Source organism: Equus asinus, chromosome 9 (assembly GCF_041296235.1).
Source record: "Equus asinus isolate D_3611 breed Donkey chromosome 9, EquAss-T2T_v2, whole genome shotgun sequence".
NCBI classification, from domain to species: domain Eukaryota; kingdom Metazoa; phylum Chordata; class Mammalia; order Perissodactyla; family Equidae; genus Equus; species Equus asinus.
This window is the reverse complement of record NC_091798.1, coordinates 7,245,287-7,261,398: the sequence shown is the minus strand read 5'-3', so window position 1 is coordinate 7,261,398 and position 16,112 is coordinate 7,245,287. Positions and strand designations below refer to the sequence as shown.

Sequence of the window (16,112 nt, the reverse complement as noted above, 5' to 3'; positions counted from 1 at the left end):
ATTAGATTAGATTAGATCAGAATGTATCCTTGTCGTTAAGCAACACGGCTGTATCATCTGGCCACACCTGACTGCAAGGGAGCCTGGCAAGTTAAAGGTTAGCCATGTGCCCAGGAGGAAGAGGACATGAATTTGTGGAGAAGAGTCACTCAATTTCTGCCACTGAAGGGTTCAGGTTACAGCCCTAGAAGGGGGCAGTGAGGTAGAGAATAGAGTAGGAAAGTGAGTGTCACCTTGTCCCTGTAGAGAGGGGCCCAAACAGAAGCAGTGGGCAACTCGAGGGCTCTAAGTAAGCCAATACTTAGAGTAAAACACAAGTCCTTGTAGTGGGTACATGCATGTGTAAGAAAGAGGCAAACTGGGCACTCTGGCTGAAGGCCCTGAGGTCACCCGGGACTGGGCCGGGGCTGAGAGGGCAGGCTCCACTCTTCAGTCGACTGTACCGCACCGGGCTGGGATTGTTATGTGAGCGAGTGTGAATGCATATGCGTCTCTGGGCACAGAGTACCTGATCCATTCCCGTGCTCAGGTGGGCAAGCGTGAGCATACCTGGTTGCACAGGTCACTGGCGTGTCTGAGTACATATGTGCTTGTGTACAGTTGTGCCTGTCACATGCACCTGGCCAAGGGACTGTACATACATAGGACTGAATGCCCAGGTGTTCCTTATGAAGGAGAGCCAGTGTGTTTATAACACGCACACCTGAATGGTCTGTGTGTGCATGACCATGCATGCAAGGTGTGCATCTGTCTGCACACCAGAACACATGCCTAGGAAGTGTCTGGGGATGGAGGTAGTAACTCTGCATGTCCACAACTGCCTGTGGGAGGGGTACGGAGTGCGCATATCCCTGTCACATGGCAGGTGTGAGATAAGTGTGTGCTGTGTAAGGTACATGCATGGATACTCAGTGCACATGTATGCATGTCCATGGGACCCCCTGCCAGGGTGTACAAAGGTGCACAAAGCCCCTGCCCAGGTGTGTAAATGTGCACTTCTGTGTACCTAGACGTGACCTTGGAGCTCCCTGGGCTGGGCCAGACCAGGCTGGACTCTTCACTGAGCATACACAGGCCTCTGCTGTGTGTTGGTGCCTGTGTGGGGCGCTGCCAAGGGCGCGTTGGCGGCATGTGTGTGCGCGCGTGGATGTGTGTGTGTGTGTGTGTGTAGGAAGAGGCATTCGCTCTCTTAGACCTTGCTTCTTTCTGTGGTTCGGTTTCTATAGAGACACTTCCTGTGGCAGAGAAAAGAGGTAGTGAGCTGGTGTTTCAGGATGTGAGGGCCCACAGGAGCGGAGCCGGGCTCTCTCTGCTGCCTGCCCGCCGCCGTGCAAGCTCTGGCCGGCACTACCCACAGTCCACATGGTGCGCACCCCCCGAGGCGGGGACCCGTGAACAGCGACGGCATGCCAGGGAAGCCCAAGCACCTGGGCGTCCCCAACGGACGCATGGTGAGTGTGGGCTCCAGGCCAGGCCCACGGGAGGGGTGGGCACACCCAGGGTGGAGCCCAGGAGGCACACCCGGCAGGGCTGGGCAAGAGCCTGCATTCCGCCAGCGGGCAGAAGAAGTTGGGTACGGACAGCAGCAGGCAGTAGGACCTGGTGCCTTCACTCTAGGACCTTCTAGACGGCCTTGGGAACCTGTGGCAACCCTGGGGATGAGACCAGAGGAGAGGCGGAACAGGTTTCTGGTCCAGCCCCCACTGCTCTCTCACCTGCTACTTTGGCACCACCTGGGGCTGCTTGCATCCTAGGGTAGCAGGCAGGCCTGGCATGCCCCTTGCCTCCCGCACCCCCCATGGTGGCCTCAGCCCCCACATCTCACTTAGCCTCAGCCCTCCTCTCCTTATCCCATGCCCTGAAGCCCAAGGTCAGGTAAGGGGGAGCCCTCCCTGGGCCACTGCCCTCCAGCTGGACCTGCTCCTGAGGCTCCCTGCCAGAACTAGCAGTCTTTGGGCAGCTTGGGATGGGTCAGCCGGGTCAGGCCAGGTTGACACAGCTTCTGTCTGTTCTCTTCCTGGGCTACCAGGAAAGGTAGGGTAGCTGGGCACTAGGAAGCCGTTGGCTGCTGCTGCTGCCCCACCCCCTAAACCCTCTCCCTGTCTGCTTGGTGTCCCGGTCAGAGCTTCCCTCAGAGGATCCAGCTTCTTTATTCGTTCAGCAGATGGGACAGGCTAGGCTGGGCCTCCCTTCTCCCGGCTAGGATACCAGCCCACTTGGCAGAGCCCCAGCCCCTCCTAACAACCCCTGGAAGGCCAGACAGTGTCCTAACCTCCCACCTGGCCCCAGCCTAACACTGTGGGACAAAGCCAATGAGTCTAGAGACACCTGGGTTCCAGTCTCGGCTCTGTTGTCCCTTACTAGGGGATCTTCTCTGACCCTCAGTTTCTTTATCTGTAAAATGAGGAGATTGGAACAGATCTCAAAGACTTGTTGAGATGATTAAGTGGACTGATGAATATGAGACCCATGACCCCTTGTGGGGGCTCCATAAATATCAGCCCAATGCCCCCTGCATTCTCAGCCCTTCTTCAAGGATCCCCTGCCTTACCAAGAAACTGAGCACCCTCCTTCCCCCCGACTCCTGCCTCCTAATTCCTAAGACTTGTCTCCACCTCTCCTTCCAGCATCTCTTTATTGCTCAGCCCCAGGCTAGTTGTGTGAGAGAGAGGCAGACTCCTCCAGGCTGGTCCAGTTGTCCACCTCACTATCTCTACCGTCAACCTAACTTTGAAAGTTCAGGAACCCTCGGGCCTGGCATTCTCCTCCTGGCAGCATGACGCTTGGCCATCCAAGCCAAGGAGGAGCATGCCCGCTCCCATGCCTGCCCCAGAGGGCAGCTGGGTTGGTGCTTCTGAGTGGTGCCCAGAACTGCAGGGCAGCTGAGGGGGCCTGGAGACAGACCCAGCCTCTCCCCGTCCCGCATCCACCCACAGCTTCTCTACCTAAAAGTCGTTCAGAGCAGGGAGGGTGCTCCAGCTTCACCCTGAGCCCCAGCAAGCCACAGATGCCCTGGCTCCTCTTGGCGACCTCCACGCACAGGCTTATCTGGGTCCTTCCTGGGCCCGCTCTGCACTCTCCGTGCCACCTCTTGGAATCCTGAGGGTCACAGATTGGCCACTTGCCAGCCGTTGGGCAGCTTCCTGAGGCCATGCCCAGCTGAGATGGGGAGGGGACAGGCATCGGTGTCTGTGGCAGGGATGTGCAGAGAGGCACCTGGGGCTAGGTGTCTGGCTCCTTCCATGAGGGAGACTCAGAGGAGTAAATGACGTGCTGAGGACAGCGGGCAGGTGGAGGGGCCCGTATTTGAACCCAGCCGATCTGACTCAATGCCAGGGCTGCTCCACCTCCCTGCACTGCCTGGCTCTGTCCTCCCCCACCTCCCCCTGCCACCACCCAACCTGCTGCGCTGTCATCTCTGCTGAGGCAACTTCATTTGTCAGCCTCGTCTTTCTGCCACTCAGCCTGTCAGGCAGTTGCAAGGAAACCTGTCACTTAGAGATGGCTCCCAGCCCCACTCCCAGAGATATCTTCACACAGGCCCAACAGCCACTTCATTTGTTCACTCACTCATTCATTCAATAACCCCTCCTTAGGGCCTGCTCTGTGCCAGCCCTGCCCCAGCCACTCAAGACCCAGGCCCAGAGCCCTAGCCCTCACCCTCAAGCAGCTCTCAGTCTGGCAAGGCACAAAAGACATAGGGCAAATAGCAGAATAAAATTTGGGTTTGGGTAGGACCCAGTTCAGGAGTAGAGAAAGCTTGAGGGGAACCTGGGGACGGACAGCTAACTTCTCAACTCGCTTCATGCACTGTGGCATGGGAGAGTCTGGAAAGGACATGCCATCTGGAAGAGGGAATGGCATGGGGAAAGGCCTGGACATAGCGAAACAGGGTGTGTGCACAGGGACATGGCCCAAGTGGAGGCTGGGCCTAGAGCCTGGAGAGGGGAAGTTACTGTGTCTGTCACTCTGGGGGCCTGGTTAGTCTCCCCGTCGGACAAGGAGACCTGCAAGGCAGAGCCCACGGTACTTCTGCTGCATTCCTGGTGTCCAGCTCAGGGCTAGGGGTGAGCCCCATAGGCTGGTTCAGGCCAAAGGGGCCAGGCACTCTGGGATCTCTGGGGGTGTACCCAGAGAGGACCTGGGGGCCTCATTTTCCCCAAGCTAGGATGAAATGAGATCATGCAGAGTGTTCAGCACAGAAGATGCTTAGTAAATTGGTCCTCCCTTCAAAGTCTGACCCTTCCAGAGGGAAGAGTTCAAGAGGAGCCCCTGGGCCCTTTACCCCTATTGGCCTTGTCCACCTGTGCCCCAAGGGCTGAGGCCCGGGCCTCCCTGTGCCCTGGTACCTCTCCTGCCCGCACAGGAAGGCAGCTTAGTGGAGGGAAGACCTCAGGCTCCAGAGTCGGGCACACTTGGGTTCCTATTTCAGCTCGGCCACCTCCCAGCTGTGTGACTCCTTTGGGCTTAGGTTTCCTCATCTGTAGAATGGAAGTAATAACCCTTGCTGCACAGGATAAGGATGTGAGGACGGAGTGAGAACACGGATGCGTGCTGTCAGAGAGTGCCGGCCACACAATCAGGAAATGTTGGACCACCCTCACCTTAGTATTCTCAGATACCAGCGACCTCCCAGGGCCCTTTTCCTAAGAAAAAAGTATGGCAAACTGAGGCCTGACGAGACTCGGGGGTGCCGCTGGCTACCACACCCTTCCTCGACCATTCTTCCCCTTTTCTCCATTCACTCACCACTTCTCCTCAGCAGGCCGGGTGGGGCAAGGTCGGCCCTGCTCAGCACAACTTCCTCAGGCTTCGGAGCCTGGGCAGTAGGTCGGAGGCGAGCCGGCCAGCAGCATCAGCATGCCATTCCCATGCCTGCTGCTTTCCCATCTGAGACTCCATCACCCTTCCCAGCAGCCCAAGGAGGTTAGGAATGCTGAGCCCCATGCCACCCAGGGGGAAACTGAGGCCCAGAGAAGGGAATTTACTTGCCCTAGACTTGAACTCCATGCTTGCTCCCTCCCACCTCTGGAGCTCTGTTCTGTCTCTCTCAGCCCCAACTCTATGGATTAACATCTGGTGGGCGAGAGGGGCTCGGGAAGGCGGACTACAGGTCACCGAGACGGAGGTGCATAGGCGGAGCATCCCCGGAAAACGGGGCGCAAGGGCCTCCGGGAGTGTGGCGGGCTGCTCAGGGTCCCGATCGCTGGTTGGAGCACCAGGCCAGGAAGGCGCTTCGTGGGAGGGAGTGCAGGCTGGTTCCCTCTGGCAAAGAGGCCTGCCCTCCAGGAGCTACCAGACGGCAGGGGAGAGGCCCAGACGTAGGGGGCAGAGTGCGGCGGGCAGGAGGATTCAGGGGCCTGGTGTTTGGGGATGACTGGCGTCTAGGGGCAGAGATCCGAGAGCGGTTGGGTGGAGGAGCAGGAGCAGATACCCAGGCAGAAGAAACAGCAAAGCAGGAAGCAGGAGTGTGCAGGGGTGTGGGGAAAAGAGAAAAGTTTGACAAAGTGAGGGTGGAGGTGAGGGAGGGAAATAGGGGAGGCGAAGGGGCTCATTAGTCAGGCCCAGGCAGAGCTTCAGCTGTAAGCCGGCAACTGCTCCACCTCCCAGGGCAGGGAGTGGGGCCAGGAGGACCTGGGAACCAGCCCCGCCTGAAGACACCCTCAGTTCAGCATAACGTAAAGAATAAAACAAAATAGGAGTGTGGGCTGGCTTCAGCCCCGGCGCCTCTGCCCTCTCTGGGGTCCTGGTCTGCCCGTGAGCCCCTCATAGGGGGCTCTGAGCAAAGGAGAGGCTGAGTTGGGGCTGGAGGGCAGGCCAGAGAGAGGCCGGTGTGTATGGGAGGAGGGAGAGCCAGGCAGCCACCTCGGGGAGGGAGGGAGTCAGTTTGGTTCCCAGAGACCTGGCAGGAGGGCCTGATGGAGGCACTGAGGCCGGAAAAGCCGCAGGGCAGCCTGGGGAGGAAGATCGTCCAGCAGGCTAATGTAGGGATGAGCAGAGGTGCCAGGAAAGGAACGAGCAGGCTGGTAGGGACCTTGGGCTTCAACTCGTCCTCCTCACACACCCCAGGGGTTGCGACTTTCTCCTGCAACCGTGGGAGATAAAGCGTCAGATCTGGGAGAGCAGAGGCAGGAGGGCGCAGGTGGGGTGCGCTGGGGAACCGGTTCCCCGCCCAGCCTCGCTGTGCACAAACTTTCTCTCCTCCTCAGCAACTAATCCCCACGCTCCAGGTGGGAGATGAGGCTCGAGGAGGAGCCCAAGATTCTAAAACTCAGAAAGGGAGGGCTGGGATTTTAATCTGGGCCTGACAGAGGCAGACACCTATGCCCCTTCCTCTACGGCAGGGCTTTCACACTTGAAAGCCGGAGCAGGGTCAGACACCAGTGCTAACACAGTAATAACAATAAGTAGCGTTCCTTGAACATGTACTCCATGCCAGATGGTATTCTGAGTTCTTTATATATATTTAACTTATTTAATCACAGCAACCCTTTGAAGGTCAGGACCATCATTTGCCCCCTTTGTTTAGAGAAAGAAAGTGAGATACAGAGAGGTGAAGCACCCTGTCAAGATCACACAGCACCAGCTTGAACTCAGGCAGTCTGGGGTAGCACCTGCCTCCATAAGTAACATAAATGCATCAGACTGGCACCAGGGACCTCTAAGGACAGCGTGAGCCCCTTCAAGGGGAGGCAGTTGCCGCTGAGTGCCAGCCAAGGTGGCCATGCTGGAAGAATGCAGGCCAGCTGGGGCATCAGAGTCTTAAAGAGGAGACAGAAAGCTGGGGTTTTAAGTAAAACTCCTGATTTTTTTTTAAAGGTATGCTTTTTGGGGCAGGGGGGGAAGATTGGCCCTAGGCTAACATCTGTTGCCAATCTTCCTCTTTTTTTTCCTCCCCCCAAGCCCCAGTACATAGTTGTATATCATAGTTGTAAGTCCTTCTAGTTCTTCTATGTGGGCCACCACGAGAGCATGGCTTGATGAGCAGTGTGTAGGTCCACACCCAGAATTCAAACCGGCAAACCCCAGGCCACTGAAGCTGAGCACGCAAACTTAACCACTTGGCCGTGGGGCTGGCCCCAAAACTCCTGATTTTGAAATGTGGGAAACCCTTTTAAACTTTAAAAGAAGAAAGCATTCTGAGGGCCAAGATATTAATAATGTCACGTATCTGTACCTGCAGGCCAGCTCTAGCCCACAGGTGTGTGACCTGGGTGCTCCCAGGTGGGAGTAGGGAGCAGGGAGGGAAATTCCAGCCAGGAGGGCAGGGAGAGGCTTCCTGGGGGAAGAGATGTTTGCAGAACCATTTCCAGTGAGGATGGAAAGAAGGGACAGGTGGTGAAAGCTCCTGTGACAGGGCCTAAAGAAAATGTAGGAGGTGAGAAGGAGGAAGGAATTGGGGATGACTCAAACACTGGTGGTGGAGCCCAGGTGATGGGAAGAAAGACAGGATGCAGGGAAGCTGGTTCAGCGCCCTTCTTTGTGGCTGGCTGTGGTGCCTTCCATTTGGGACTGGTTAAGTTGGAAGGGCTTGCGGGACATTTGGGCAGAGATGTTAGTGGGAAGTTGACCATATGTTCTTGGAGCTGGGGAGATATGGGAGGCAGAAAGAGCCCAGGACAGAGTCAGAGACGGGCAGAGGCCACCTTGCATGGGTAGGAGACGACGAGGAAGCTGGTGGAGCTGCAAGGAAGGTAGGAAGAAGGCCAAGGGAAACCACTGCAAGAGTCATTTTGAAAGGAGTGTTTTTCTGTTTCACTAATGGTTGGGATTCCCAGAGAAGTCGGAATTGTGCATAGGGGGCAGGGGAGAGGATGGAGTTGGCCTCTACAGCAATGCTATTCAGAGTGTGGTCCATGGATTAGTAGCACCAGCATCATCTGAGAGCTTGTTAGAAATGGAGAGTTTCAGGCTCCATCCTGGGGCTCCTACCAGTCATTCTAATACACACTGAAGTTTGAGAACCCCTGCTCTATACTATAAAATAGCATCCTGTGGCTCATCCAAGGAGGGGTGGGACCCATGGGAGTCACTGGGCCCCAGGAGAAAACAGTTGCAATAAGGAGATCATCAGCAACAGAGACACCTCTCCTTCCTCAAAGACAACAGCAAACATTGATATAGCACTCACACATGCTGGCCACTATTCTAGATGCTGGAAATACATTAAACTGATTTGATCCTCACTATTATTACCATCATCCCCTATTGACAGATAGAGATGAACAAATAACTTGCCCAAAGTCACACAGCTGGTAAGTGGCAGAGACAGGATTCAAATCTGTGTTCCTCCTCACCATGCTATACACCTGGGCTCACCCAGCAGGTGCCCAGGGGGGGAGGCGTGGGGGCATGGGAGAAGGCATGGATGGAGTCTCAGGGCACCTGCCCAGGGGCCTGGGGCAGCTGGAAGGTATCTGGCATGAGTCCCAGCACACAGTGGTTGGCACATGATGGGAGGGGAGCCAGGGACAGCCTGAGCAAACCCCTGAGCAAGCAGCGAGCTGGCTGGGAATGCCCAGCATGGACAGCCAGGCAGAGGACAACACAGCTCCAGTCCTGGAGGCTGGGCTGGGAACTGTCCCTTGAGGGTCCACCCTGGGCTCTACTCTGACTTTCTGCCTCGGGTCTCTTGTAGGTTTTGGCTGTCTCAGATGGAGGTAAGTGACAGGGTGTGTGGAGGAAGCCTGGCTGGGGTGGGTGGGGTCTGTGTGTGCGGAAACACGGTGGGGATACCCCTGCCACTTGCTGTCTTTCCAGGGAAAGTACCTGCAGGTGGGGTTGGGACAGGGGCTGGGCAAGGCCACAAGGCTCATCTCCACCTGTCCATCCCCCTACAGAGCTGAGCAGCACTGCAGGGCCCCAGGGCCAGGGCGAGGGCCGCGGCAGCTCCCTCAGCATCCACAGCCTCCCCAGTGGCCCCAGCAGCCCCTTCCCCACCGAGGAGCAGCCTGTGGCCAGCTGGGGCCTATCCTTCGAGCGGCTGCTGCAGGACCCGCTGGGCCTGGCTTACTTCACTGTAAGCCCTGGGGTGGGATGGGGAGGGCAGATGGCAGTGGCCACGATGGGGGAGGGGCGGTGGGCACGGGGGAAGGCATGGATGGAGCCTCAGGCTGGCCAGAGTGGGATTCCTCCGTCAGCTTCCTCGTCCAGCTTTTCTCGGGCACCCTCTTCTTCCTTTCCCACCTGGGAACTTTCCTTGTCTCTGCCTCTCCTTTTCTCTCTGTGCCTCCAGATCTGGCTCCATCTGTCTGTCTGGCCTTATCTGTCTGTCTTGGCCTCTTGGCCCTGTCTCTATCCCAATCTCTTTGACCACAATCCCTGACTAGGTCTCTGTGTCTCTGACTGCCTCCTCCTTCGCACCCCCAGGAGTTCCTGAAGAAGGAGTTCAGTGCCGAGAACGTGACCTTCTGGAAGGCCTGCGAGCGCTTCCAGCAGATCCCGGCCAGTGACACCAAGCAGGTGGGGGAAGGGGGAGCTGGGGCAGAGAGGTGGGACCAGGGCCTGGGCCGACCCCTGACCTTCTCCTGTCTCTCCTGCCCCAGTTAGCTCAGGAGGCCCGTAACATCTACCAGGAGTTCCTCTCCAGCCAGGCGCTGAGCCCCGTGAACATCGACCGGCAGGCCTGGCTCGGCGAGGAGGTGCTGGCCGAGCCCCGACCGGACATGTTCCGGGCACAGCAGCTTCAGGCGAGCCGTCCCGGGGACGCGGGCTGGGTTGAGGGGGCGTGGCCTTGGAAGGGAGCGCGATGGAGGAGAGGTGGAGCCAGATCCGGGGCCTGGGGTGGGGTGGAGAAGCGGCCAAATTCGGATCCTGGGGCCGAGCTAAACGCCACGGCAGGGCGCAAGTCAGAGGACCGTAGCAGAAGCGGTGGTGGAGGGGATAGGGAGGGGCCTAGCTGTGGTCGAGGCGGGGCCAAGAGTAGGGGCGGGGCCTGGATCCTGGCGGTGGGAAGTAGGAGCTGGGGGCTCGCTCCCTGGGTTGGGGACCCGGCGAACCCCGAGGGCCGGGCCTGGAACTCCGGAAGCACGCAGAGTGCCCGCCTCAGGCTCACTGCCCTCGCGCCCGCCCAGCAGATCTTCAACTTGATGAAGTTCGATAGCTATGCGCGCTTCGTCAAGTCCCCGCTGTACCGCGAGTGCCTTCTGGCGGAGGCCGAGGGGCGTCCCCTGCAGGAACCTGGCTCCTCGCGCCTTGGCAGCCCTGACACCACGAGGAAGGTGTGTACCAGGGGCTGCAGGGGGCAGGGGGCCGGGCGCAGATCTGCGGGGGTGTGCCCACCGTCTGCATCTGGCCTAGGGCCTGACCCGTGCCAGCGCCTTCTCTGTACCCGCAGAAGCCCAAGCTGAAGCCTGGAAAGTCGCTGCCGCTGGGCGTGGAGGAGGTGGGGCAGCTGCCGCCTGCTGAGGGCCCTGGGGGCCGCCCGCTCCGCAAGTCCTTCCGCAAGGGTGAGGGCAGGATGCCACAGAGATGCATGGGGGCGTGAGTTTGGGCAAACTTTGAGAACGCCCCCTTCCTCTACTTGTCTCACAGACAGTCTATAAGTCTGTGAAAACCGAAGTGTAGGACCCTATGACTACCACGTTCCCCCGGGGAAGGGGGAGTGGGTTCCCAGGCTAGACCCCAGAATTTTGGGACCTCCCCTCAGTAGCAAACCCAAACCACGTTAGACTCCTGCAGGAGGGCTCCAACAGAGTCCACCTGGCTGGGGAGAGGCCTCAGCAGAGGGGTGGGTGTAGGGAGGGGGGCTCTCCTGCTCATTGCTCCCTCTGCCCTAGAACTGGCAGGCGGGGTGGCCAACTCGGGCTTGCGCCGAGAGTCCCAAGGCTCCCTCAACTCCTCCGCCAGTCTGGACCTCGGCTTCCTTGCCTTTGTCAGCAGTAAATCTGAGGTGAGCCGACTGCTGGGGGAGATGAGGGGCGGGCTAGGGCCACTCCTCAGGCCCCTTTGTGTGGCGGCCATCAGTCCTGGTCACTGTATCCACTTCAGTCTCCCTGCTTGCCCCCCATGGACGACCCCTCAGCCTCCTTACTTTCTTCCTGTCCTCACCACATTGGGCCCCATCTGTGTCACGGGTGCACATCCTCTTCAGCAGATGTGTGTGCAAGGGTGGCTGCCCAGGGGTACACAGCATGTGTATGGGAGTCAGTGGGTGGACCTGTCTCTGGGTGCCCATATGCCTGGGTGAGCACACATGTGTTCCCGTAGAAGACTGTACCTTGCCTACAGGTGTGCCCTTGGGCATGTGTGTTTGTGCGTGCACCCCGGTGAGCTTACCTGTCTGTACCTGTCTGCATGTCCTTGCATGATTACACATGACCTCCCCCAACTCCTGCCCTGAATCAGAGCCACCGGAAGAGCCTTGGGAGCTCAGAAGGTGAGAGCGAAAGCCGGCCAGGGAAGTACTGCTGCGTGTACCTGCCCGATGGCACAGCCTCCTTGGCCCTGGCCCGACCCGGTCTTACCATCCGTGCCATGCTGGCAGGCATCTGTGAGAAACGAGGCCTCTCTCTACCTGACATCAAGGTCTACCTGGTGGGCAACGAGCAGGTGCGAACCTGGCTTGGTCTCCAACTCTAACTTCCTTCCTGATCCTGTTCCCAACCTCATTCCTGTCTCTGCTTGGCTGTGACCTCAACTCCAGTTCCATTCCTAATCCCCTGGACCAACCCTAATTCCATCCCCGCCCCCTATCCTCACCCCCTTCCTAACTCCAGCGCCCCCCAAAACCCCACCCCTTACCCCACGCCCAACTCAAAATCAACCCAGCACCAACTCCTCGCTCAAACTCAGATATCCACTCTCATCCCATGAAAAGCCTGTCCACATCCCATCCCCATCCTAGTTTCCAGCTTCGCCCATCATCCTCACTGTGACGGTCTCTGGGAGGTAGAGTGGGAGAGAACCACTGCTGGAGCTGGGTTTTCCCCCATCGCTCCCGAGTTCAGACTGACCATCCCTGAAATGGCCGTTTGGGGGAGCCCTCACCTCCTCTGCCACTAGGGGCACCCAACTGCACCTAACCTATGAAAAACTCCTTTAGGTGCAAATAGCATAGCTTTAAAGAGGAGTCTAGAGGAAAACTCACTTTAAACTGAACCATCTCATAAGGGGGATCTGAAGGAAGAATGCTGCATCCCAGGGAGACGCATCAGGATTTCATTTACCCAGTAGACAAGTTCTAAGGCCCTGCCAGGTGGGTGGGCAGAGGGCCCCGGGCCTGAGCTCTGTCCTCCAGGTACACAGGCTGGAGGTGAACCAGGCAGGATGTGATCAGCGAGGAGGGGTCAAACCTCCAGGGAGTTTCTAGGACAAGGTAGGGTTTTCTGATTAGTCCCAGGAAGGCTTCATGGAAGAGGCAGCAGTTGATGAGGATGAGGAGTTTGCCTGGCAGAGCTCCTGGGGGAGAACATTCCAGGCTGGGGGAACAGCTGAAGAGAAGGCCTGGAGGTGGGTAGGAAGTGCAGGGCATGTTCAGGGGCCTGGAGCGTGGAAGTGTGAGGGCAGCAGTGGGAGGAGCTCTGCCCACTCCCTCAGGCACCCAGGCAGCCTCCACATGGGCTTTCACGTCTGCTAAATATAACTTCACCACCCACACTCCACCTGTCCCTGCAGCACGGCACAGCCTATGCCTGGGAGAGGCTGCCTCCTGGCCCTGGGCTGGTGCAGCCAGTGGAGCCTATGCGGGCAGTAGTCACTACAGCTGCTGTCTGTGTACCTACTGTGTGCCAGGCACTGTGCCAGACACTTCACATCCTTCTGGCCTCACAGCGGTCTTGAGGGAAGGGTCCTTTCTGCAGTGAGGAGACAAGAAGTGTCCTTAGTAGGTGGGGACGGAGAGAAGTAGACAAGTGTCAAAAAAGGGGCAAGGCCTGGGTGGCTGACCAAAGGTGGGTGCACAGGAAGAAATGCCTCCAGCTGAGCTGGTTGGGTTTCAGATGCCCGAGGGACAAGGGGCAGCTGTTCAGGAGGCAGAGCCTGGCCTGACCCCGAAAGAGGCACCTGGTGATTCAGGACCTAAGCCTGTCGGTACCCAAGCAGCCCCATAACCATTTCATGCCCACCCCTACCCCATGGAATTTCCAACTCTGTTCCCTTTCCAAGTCCGTCCAGCATTCTTGCCACCATTCTCGCCACCATTCTCCTTGGCCTTGGCTATGTCAGGCTCTGATTCCGACCTGGTCTCTTACCCCATCCGCGTCTCTATGCCTCACCCACCCATTGGCCTTTCTCTCTGACTCTTAGGGTGGCCACGGGAGGAAGTAGGGTGGTTTCCTCGGACCCCAGGGATCGCTTGGGGTGGGGGGAGGGACTCTGAGACCCTGCCTGCCATCTGCAGAAGGCACTGGTCCTGGATCAGGACTGCACCGTGCTGGCAGACCAGGAAGTGCGGCTGGAGAACAGGATCACCTTCGAGTGAGTGCCCCTCCCGCCGGGCTTGAGTCCTGGGTCCCAACGCTCGCTTAAGTCCCAGTTCAGGCTGCTCTTCTCCCCCTCAGGCCCCGCCCCTTGAGCTAACCCCGCCCCCCGCCCCCCCCCCCCCAAGTAGTCCCACTCCCAGTTCAGGCTCCGGCCCCTCTCGAGCCTGTCCCAGGTGCGTTGGGGAGGGAGGGGAGGCCGGCTCTCAGCCCTTTCGCAGCGCGAGGGTCCCGTGCAGGCTCGAGTTGGCGGCGCTGGAGCGCGTGGTGCGGATCTCAGCCAAGCCCACCAAGCGGCTGCAGGAGGCGCTGCAGCCGGTCCTGGCGAAGCACGGCCTCAGCCTGCAACAGGTGGCGCTACACCGGGTGAGCGGCGGGACCGCGGGCGCGGCCACGGGCGGGGGCGGCGGGGAGCGGGCTGCCTGTCCCGCGGGCTGCTGACCTGTCCCCGCAGCCAGGTGAGAAGCAGCCGCTGGATCTGGAGAAGCTAGTGAGCTCGGTGGCGGCCCAGAGAGTAGTTTTGGACACTCTCCCAGGTAGGGGGCTTGGTTCCCGGGGTCGGCTCTGTCCCAGGAGAAAGGGGGTCCAGGCAGGAAGCAAACACGAACGGTGGCGCTCTCTGCCGCAGGTGTGAAGATCTCCGAAGCTGGCGACAAATCCCCCTGCCGCAGCCAGGTGAGCGACAGGCGCGGCGCCCTCTTCCTCTCCTGCCCACTGTGTCTCCCCTCCTGGTTGTGGCTCTGACCCCACATTCTCGCAGGGCCGTCCACCTAGAACCCAGGACAAGGCCGCCCATCCCCCCCAACTGTCCCTCAACTCGCTGGCCGAGACGCCCAGTAGTGTCACTGGGAAGAGGCAGACCTGTGACATTGAAGGTACATTCAGGATGGTGGGTGCTAGGGACTTGGGACCTTGAGGGTGGCATCAGGGGACTGGATGCCGTTGGGGCTAGAACAGGAAGGCTAGGGGCCATTGCGATTGAGGGACGAGCGGGCCTGGGATAGGGATAGCGGGGCTGGTGGCAAGGAGGCATCCGTACTGGAGACAGGGAGGCTGTGGCCGAAGTATGGGCAGCAGGACTGTGGTGGACTAGTGTAGGCAGGTCTGTGCGGGCAGGCCCCCTGACTCTTTGGCTGCCCCTAGGCCTGGTGGAGCTGCTGAATCGGGTGCAGAGCAGTGGGGCCCATGACCAGAGAGGCCTTCTGCGCAAAGAGGACCTGGTACTTCCAGAATTTCTGCAGCTGCCTGCCCAAAGGCTCAACCCACAGGAGGCCCCACCACAGACTGAATCAGCGGCCCAGCCAAAGGAGGGCCCCTCAGACTCCACTGCCCACTCCGCCCTCTGACAGCTGCCCAACAGTCCAGGCTGGCTGTATGGCACCTGGTGGGCCAAGCATGCCATGGGCCCGCTCTGCATGCCCTATCTGTGCCATGAGTGTCCCTGGCCCTTCCTGCCACGGGCAGGCCCTCGGGAAGAGCCAGGATGGAATGGAGTGGAGCTCAGAGGAGCCACACCCCACAGCTGCCACCACATGGTCCCTCATAGGCTTGCCCACCCATCCCTTGCAGCCAGGCCACTGGGAGGAGGTGGGCCTAGCTCCTCAGGTGCAGGCATGTCCAACACAGAGGGGTGGCGTTGGCAGTGCCAGCCTCCCTCTCCCTCCATGCCAAGCCTCAGCAGGAAGCAGGAGGAGGGGCCGGCCCCTCCTCAGGAGCTTGTATGAGTAAGGCCTGGGGGTATAGGCAGGCAGCCCTTCCCTACCCACTAGACTCTACTGGACATATGGATTTGGCAGTTGGCTTGGGCAGCTGGGTTTGTCCTGGATGTATGATATTGTTATTATAATAATTATTATTATTCTGCCATGAGGTGTGTTCCTTTTGTGCCAGTCTACCCTGTGCCACCCCTGACAAACCACACTGCCTCTGTCACCCAGGTCAGTGCCAGGAAGCTCCCGGGGACCTCAGGTGTGCCCCCTGACTTCCTGTTGTCAGAACGTCTCTTCCTGACTGCACAGAGTATCCGGGTGTGAGTGTGAGAGAGAGAGCAAGAGAGAGGGAGGGAGGGGAGGAGGGAAGGAGGAAGTGGGGAGCGGAAGACCCTCTGGGGAGCTGTGCCTCTGCTAGGCGTCATCATGCTGCTCCTTGGTCTCTGTGGCTCTAAGTACGGGGTCTGGTTGCTGTTTTCCACTTCTTTTGAGGACTGAGTATCTCTGCAGAGATGGCTGTGGGCTTCTTTGGATGCATCGAAGGCCTTGTGGGAGGTGCTGGCTGTTATGGCAGGAGCAGGTTCTGCCCCTTGCCTACTTTTCCTGGGCGGTCTTCTCTATCTCCAGGGAGCCAGGGAAGCCCAGACCCCACACAGAGAGGGGAATCAGGGAGGAACTCCCAGAAGGAGGCAGCTTGCAGGCAGAGAAGCCAGACTCAGTCCTGGTGCTGCTGCAAGAGAGGAAGCAGGGGACACAGGAGCCTTGAGAAGGCATCTCGGAGAGTGAGGGGCTCTCCTGACTGCCTCAGACAGGTCGAGCTCTCTTTCCCCACTCCAGCTCCCCTCTGTCAGGAGCTCCCCTAACCCCCACTGCCCACTCCCTATCATGTACCTGGCTCCTCATCCTTGAAATTCATGGGAGAGATCAGTGTGGTTTGCTGGCCCATAGCACCTTTCTCTAAAGGCTGAACCCAAACCATCCTCCA

At 58.9% G+C, this 16,112-nt stretch overlaps 1 protein-coding gene across 2 annotated transcripts; it reads left to right on the top strand.

Annotated features, from left to right (window-relative positions):
* The first annotated feature begins 1,153 nt into the window (after positions 1–1,153).
* Positions 1,154–15,282, top strand: RGS14 (regulator of G protein signaling 14). Of its 2 annotated transcripts, XM_014834925.3 has the most exons (15): positions 1,154–1,451; positions 8,639–8,660; positions 8,841–9,019; positions 9,370–9,462; positions 9,546–9,689; positions 10,077–10,220; positions 10,337–10,448; positions 10,779–10,891; positions 11,347–11,550; positions 13,340–13,416; positions 13,658–13,784; positions 13,873–13,954; positions 14,047–14,093; positions 14,179–14,293; positions 14,562–15,282. In XM_014834925.3, the coding sequence occupies exons 1-15, from the start codon at positions 1,407–1,409 to the stop codon at positions 14,762–14,764; spliced, it is 1,707 nt and encodes a 568-aa protein (XP_014690411.1). In that variant the 5' UTR covers positions 1,154–1,406; the 3' UTR covers positions 14,765–15,282. The 2 variants fall into 2 exon arrangements, with proteins under 2 accessions (XP_014690411.1, XP_044633542.1); XM_044777607.2 differs by lacking the exon at positions 8,841–9,019 and having other exon boundaries at positions 1,253–1,451.
* The last annotated feature ends 830 nt before the right edge of the window (positions 15,283–16,112 follow it).

Bases quoted from the DNA above. Each gene is read 5' to 3' on its own strand.
- RGS14 (XM_014834925.3), top strand. From the start codon at position 1,407: ATGCCAGGGAAGCCCAAGCACCTGGGCGTCCCCAACGGACGCATG. The intron at 9,690-10,076 runs GCGAGCCGTCCC...CCCGCCCAGCAG, and splicing joins TCCGGGCACAGCAGCTTCAG to ATCTTCAACTTGATGAAGTT. The intron at 13,955-14,046 runs GTAGGGGGCTTG...TCTCTGCCGCAG, and splicing joins AGTTTTGGACACTCTCCCAG to GTGTGAAGATCTCCGAAGCT.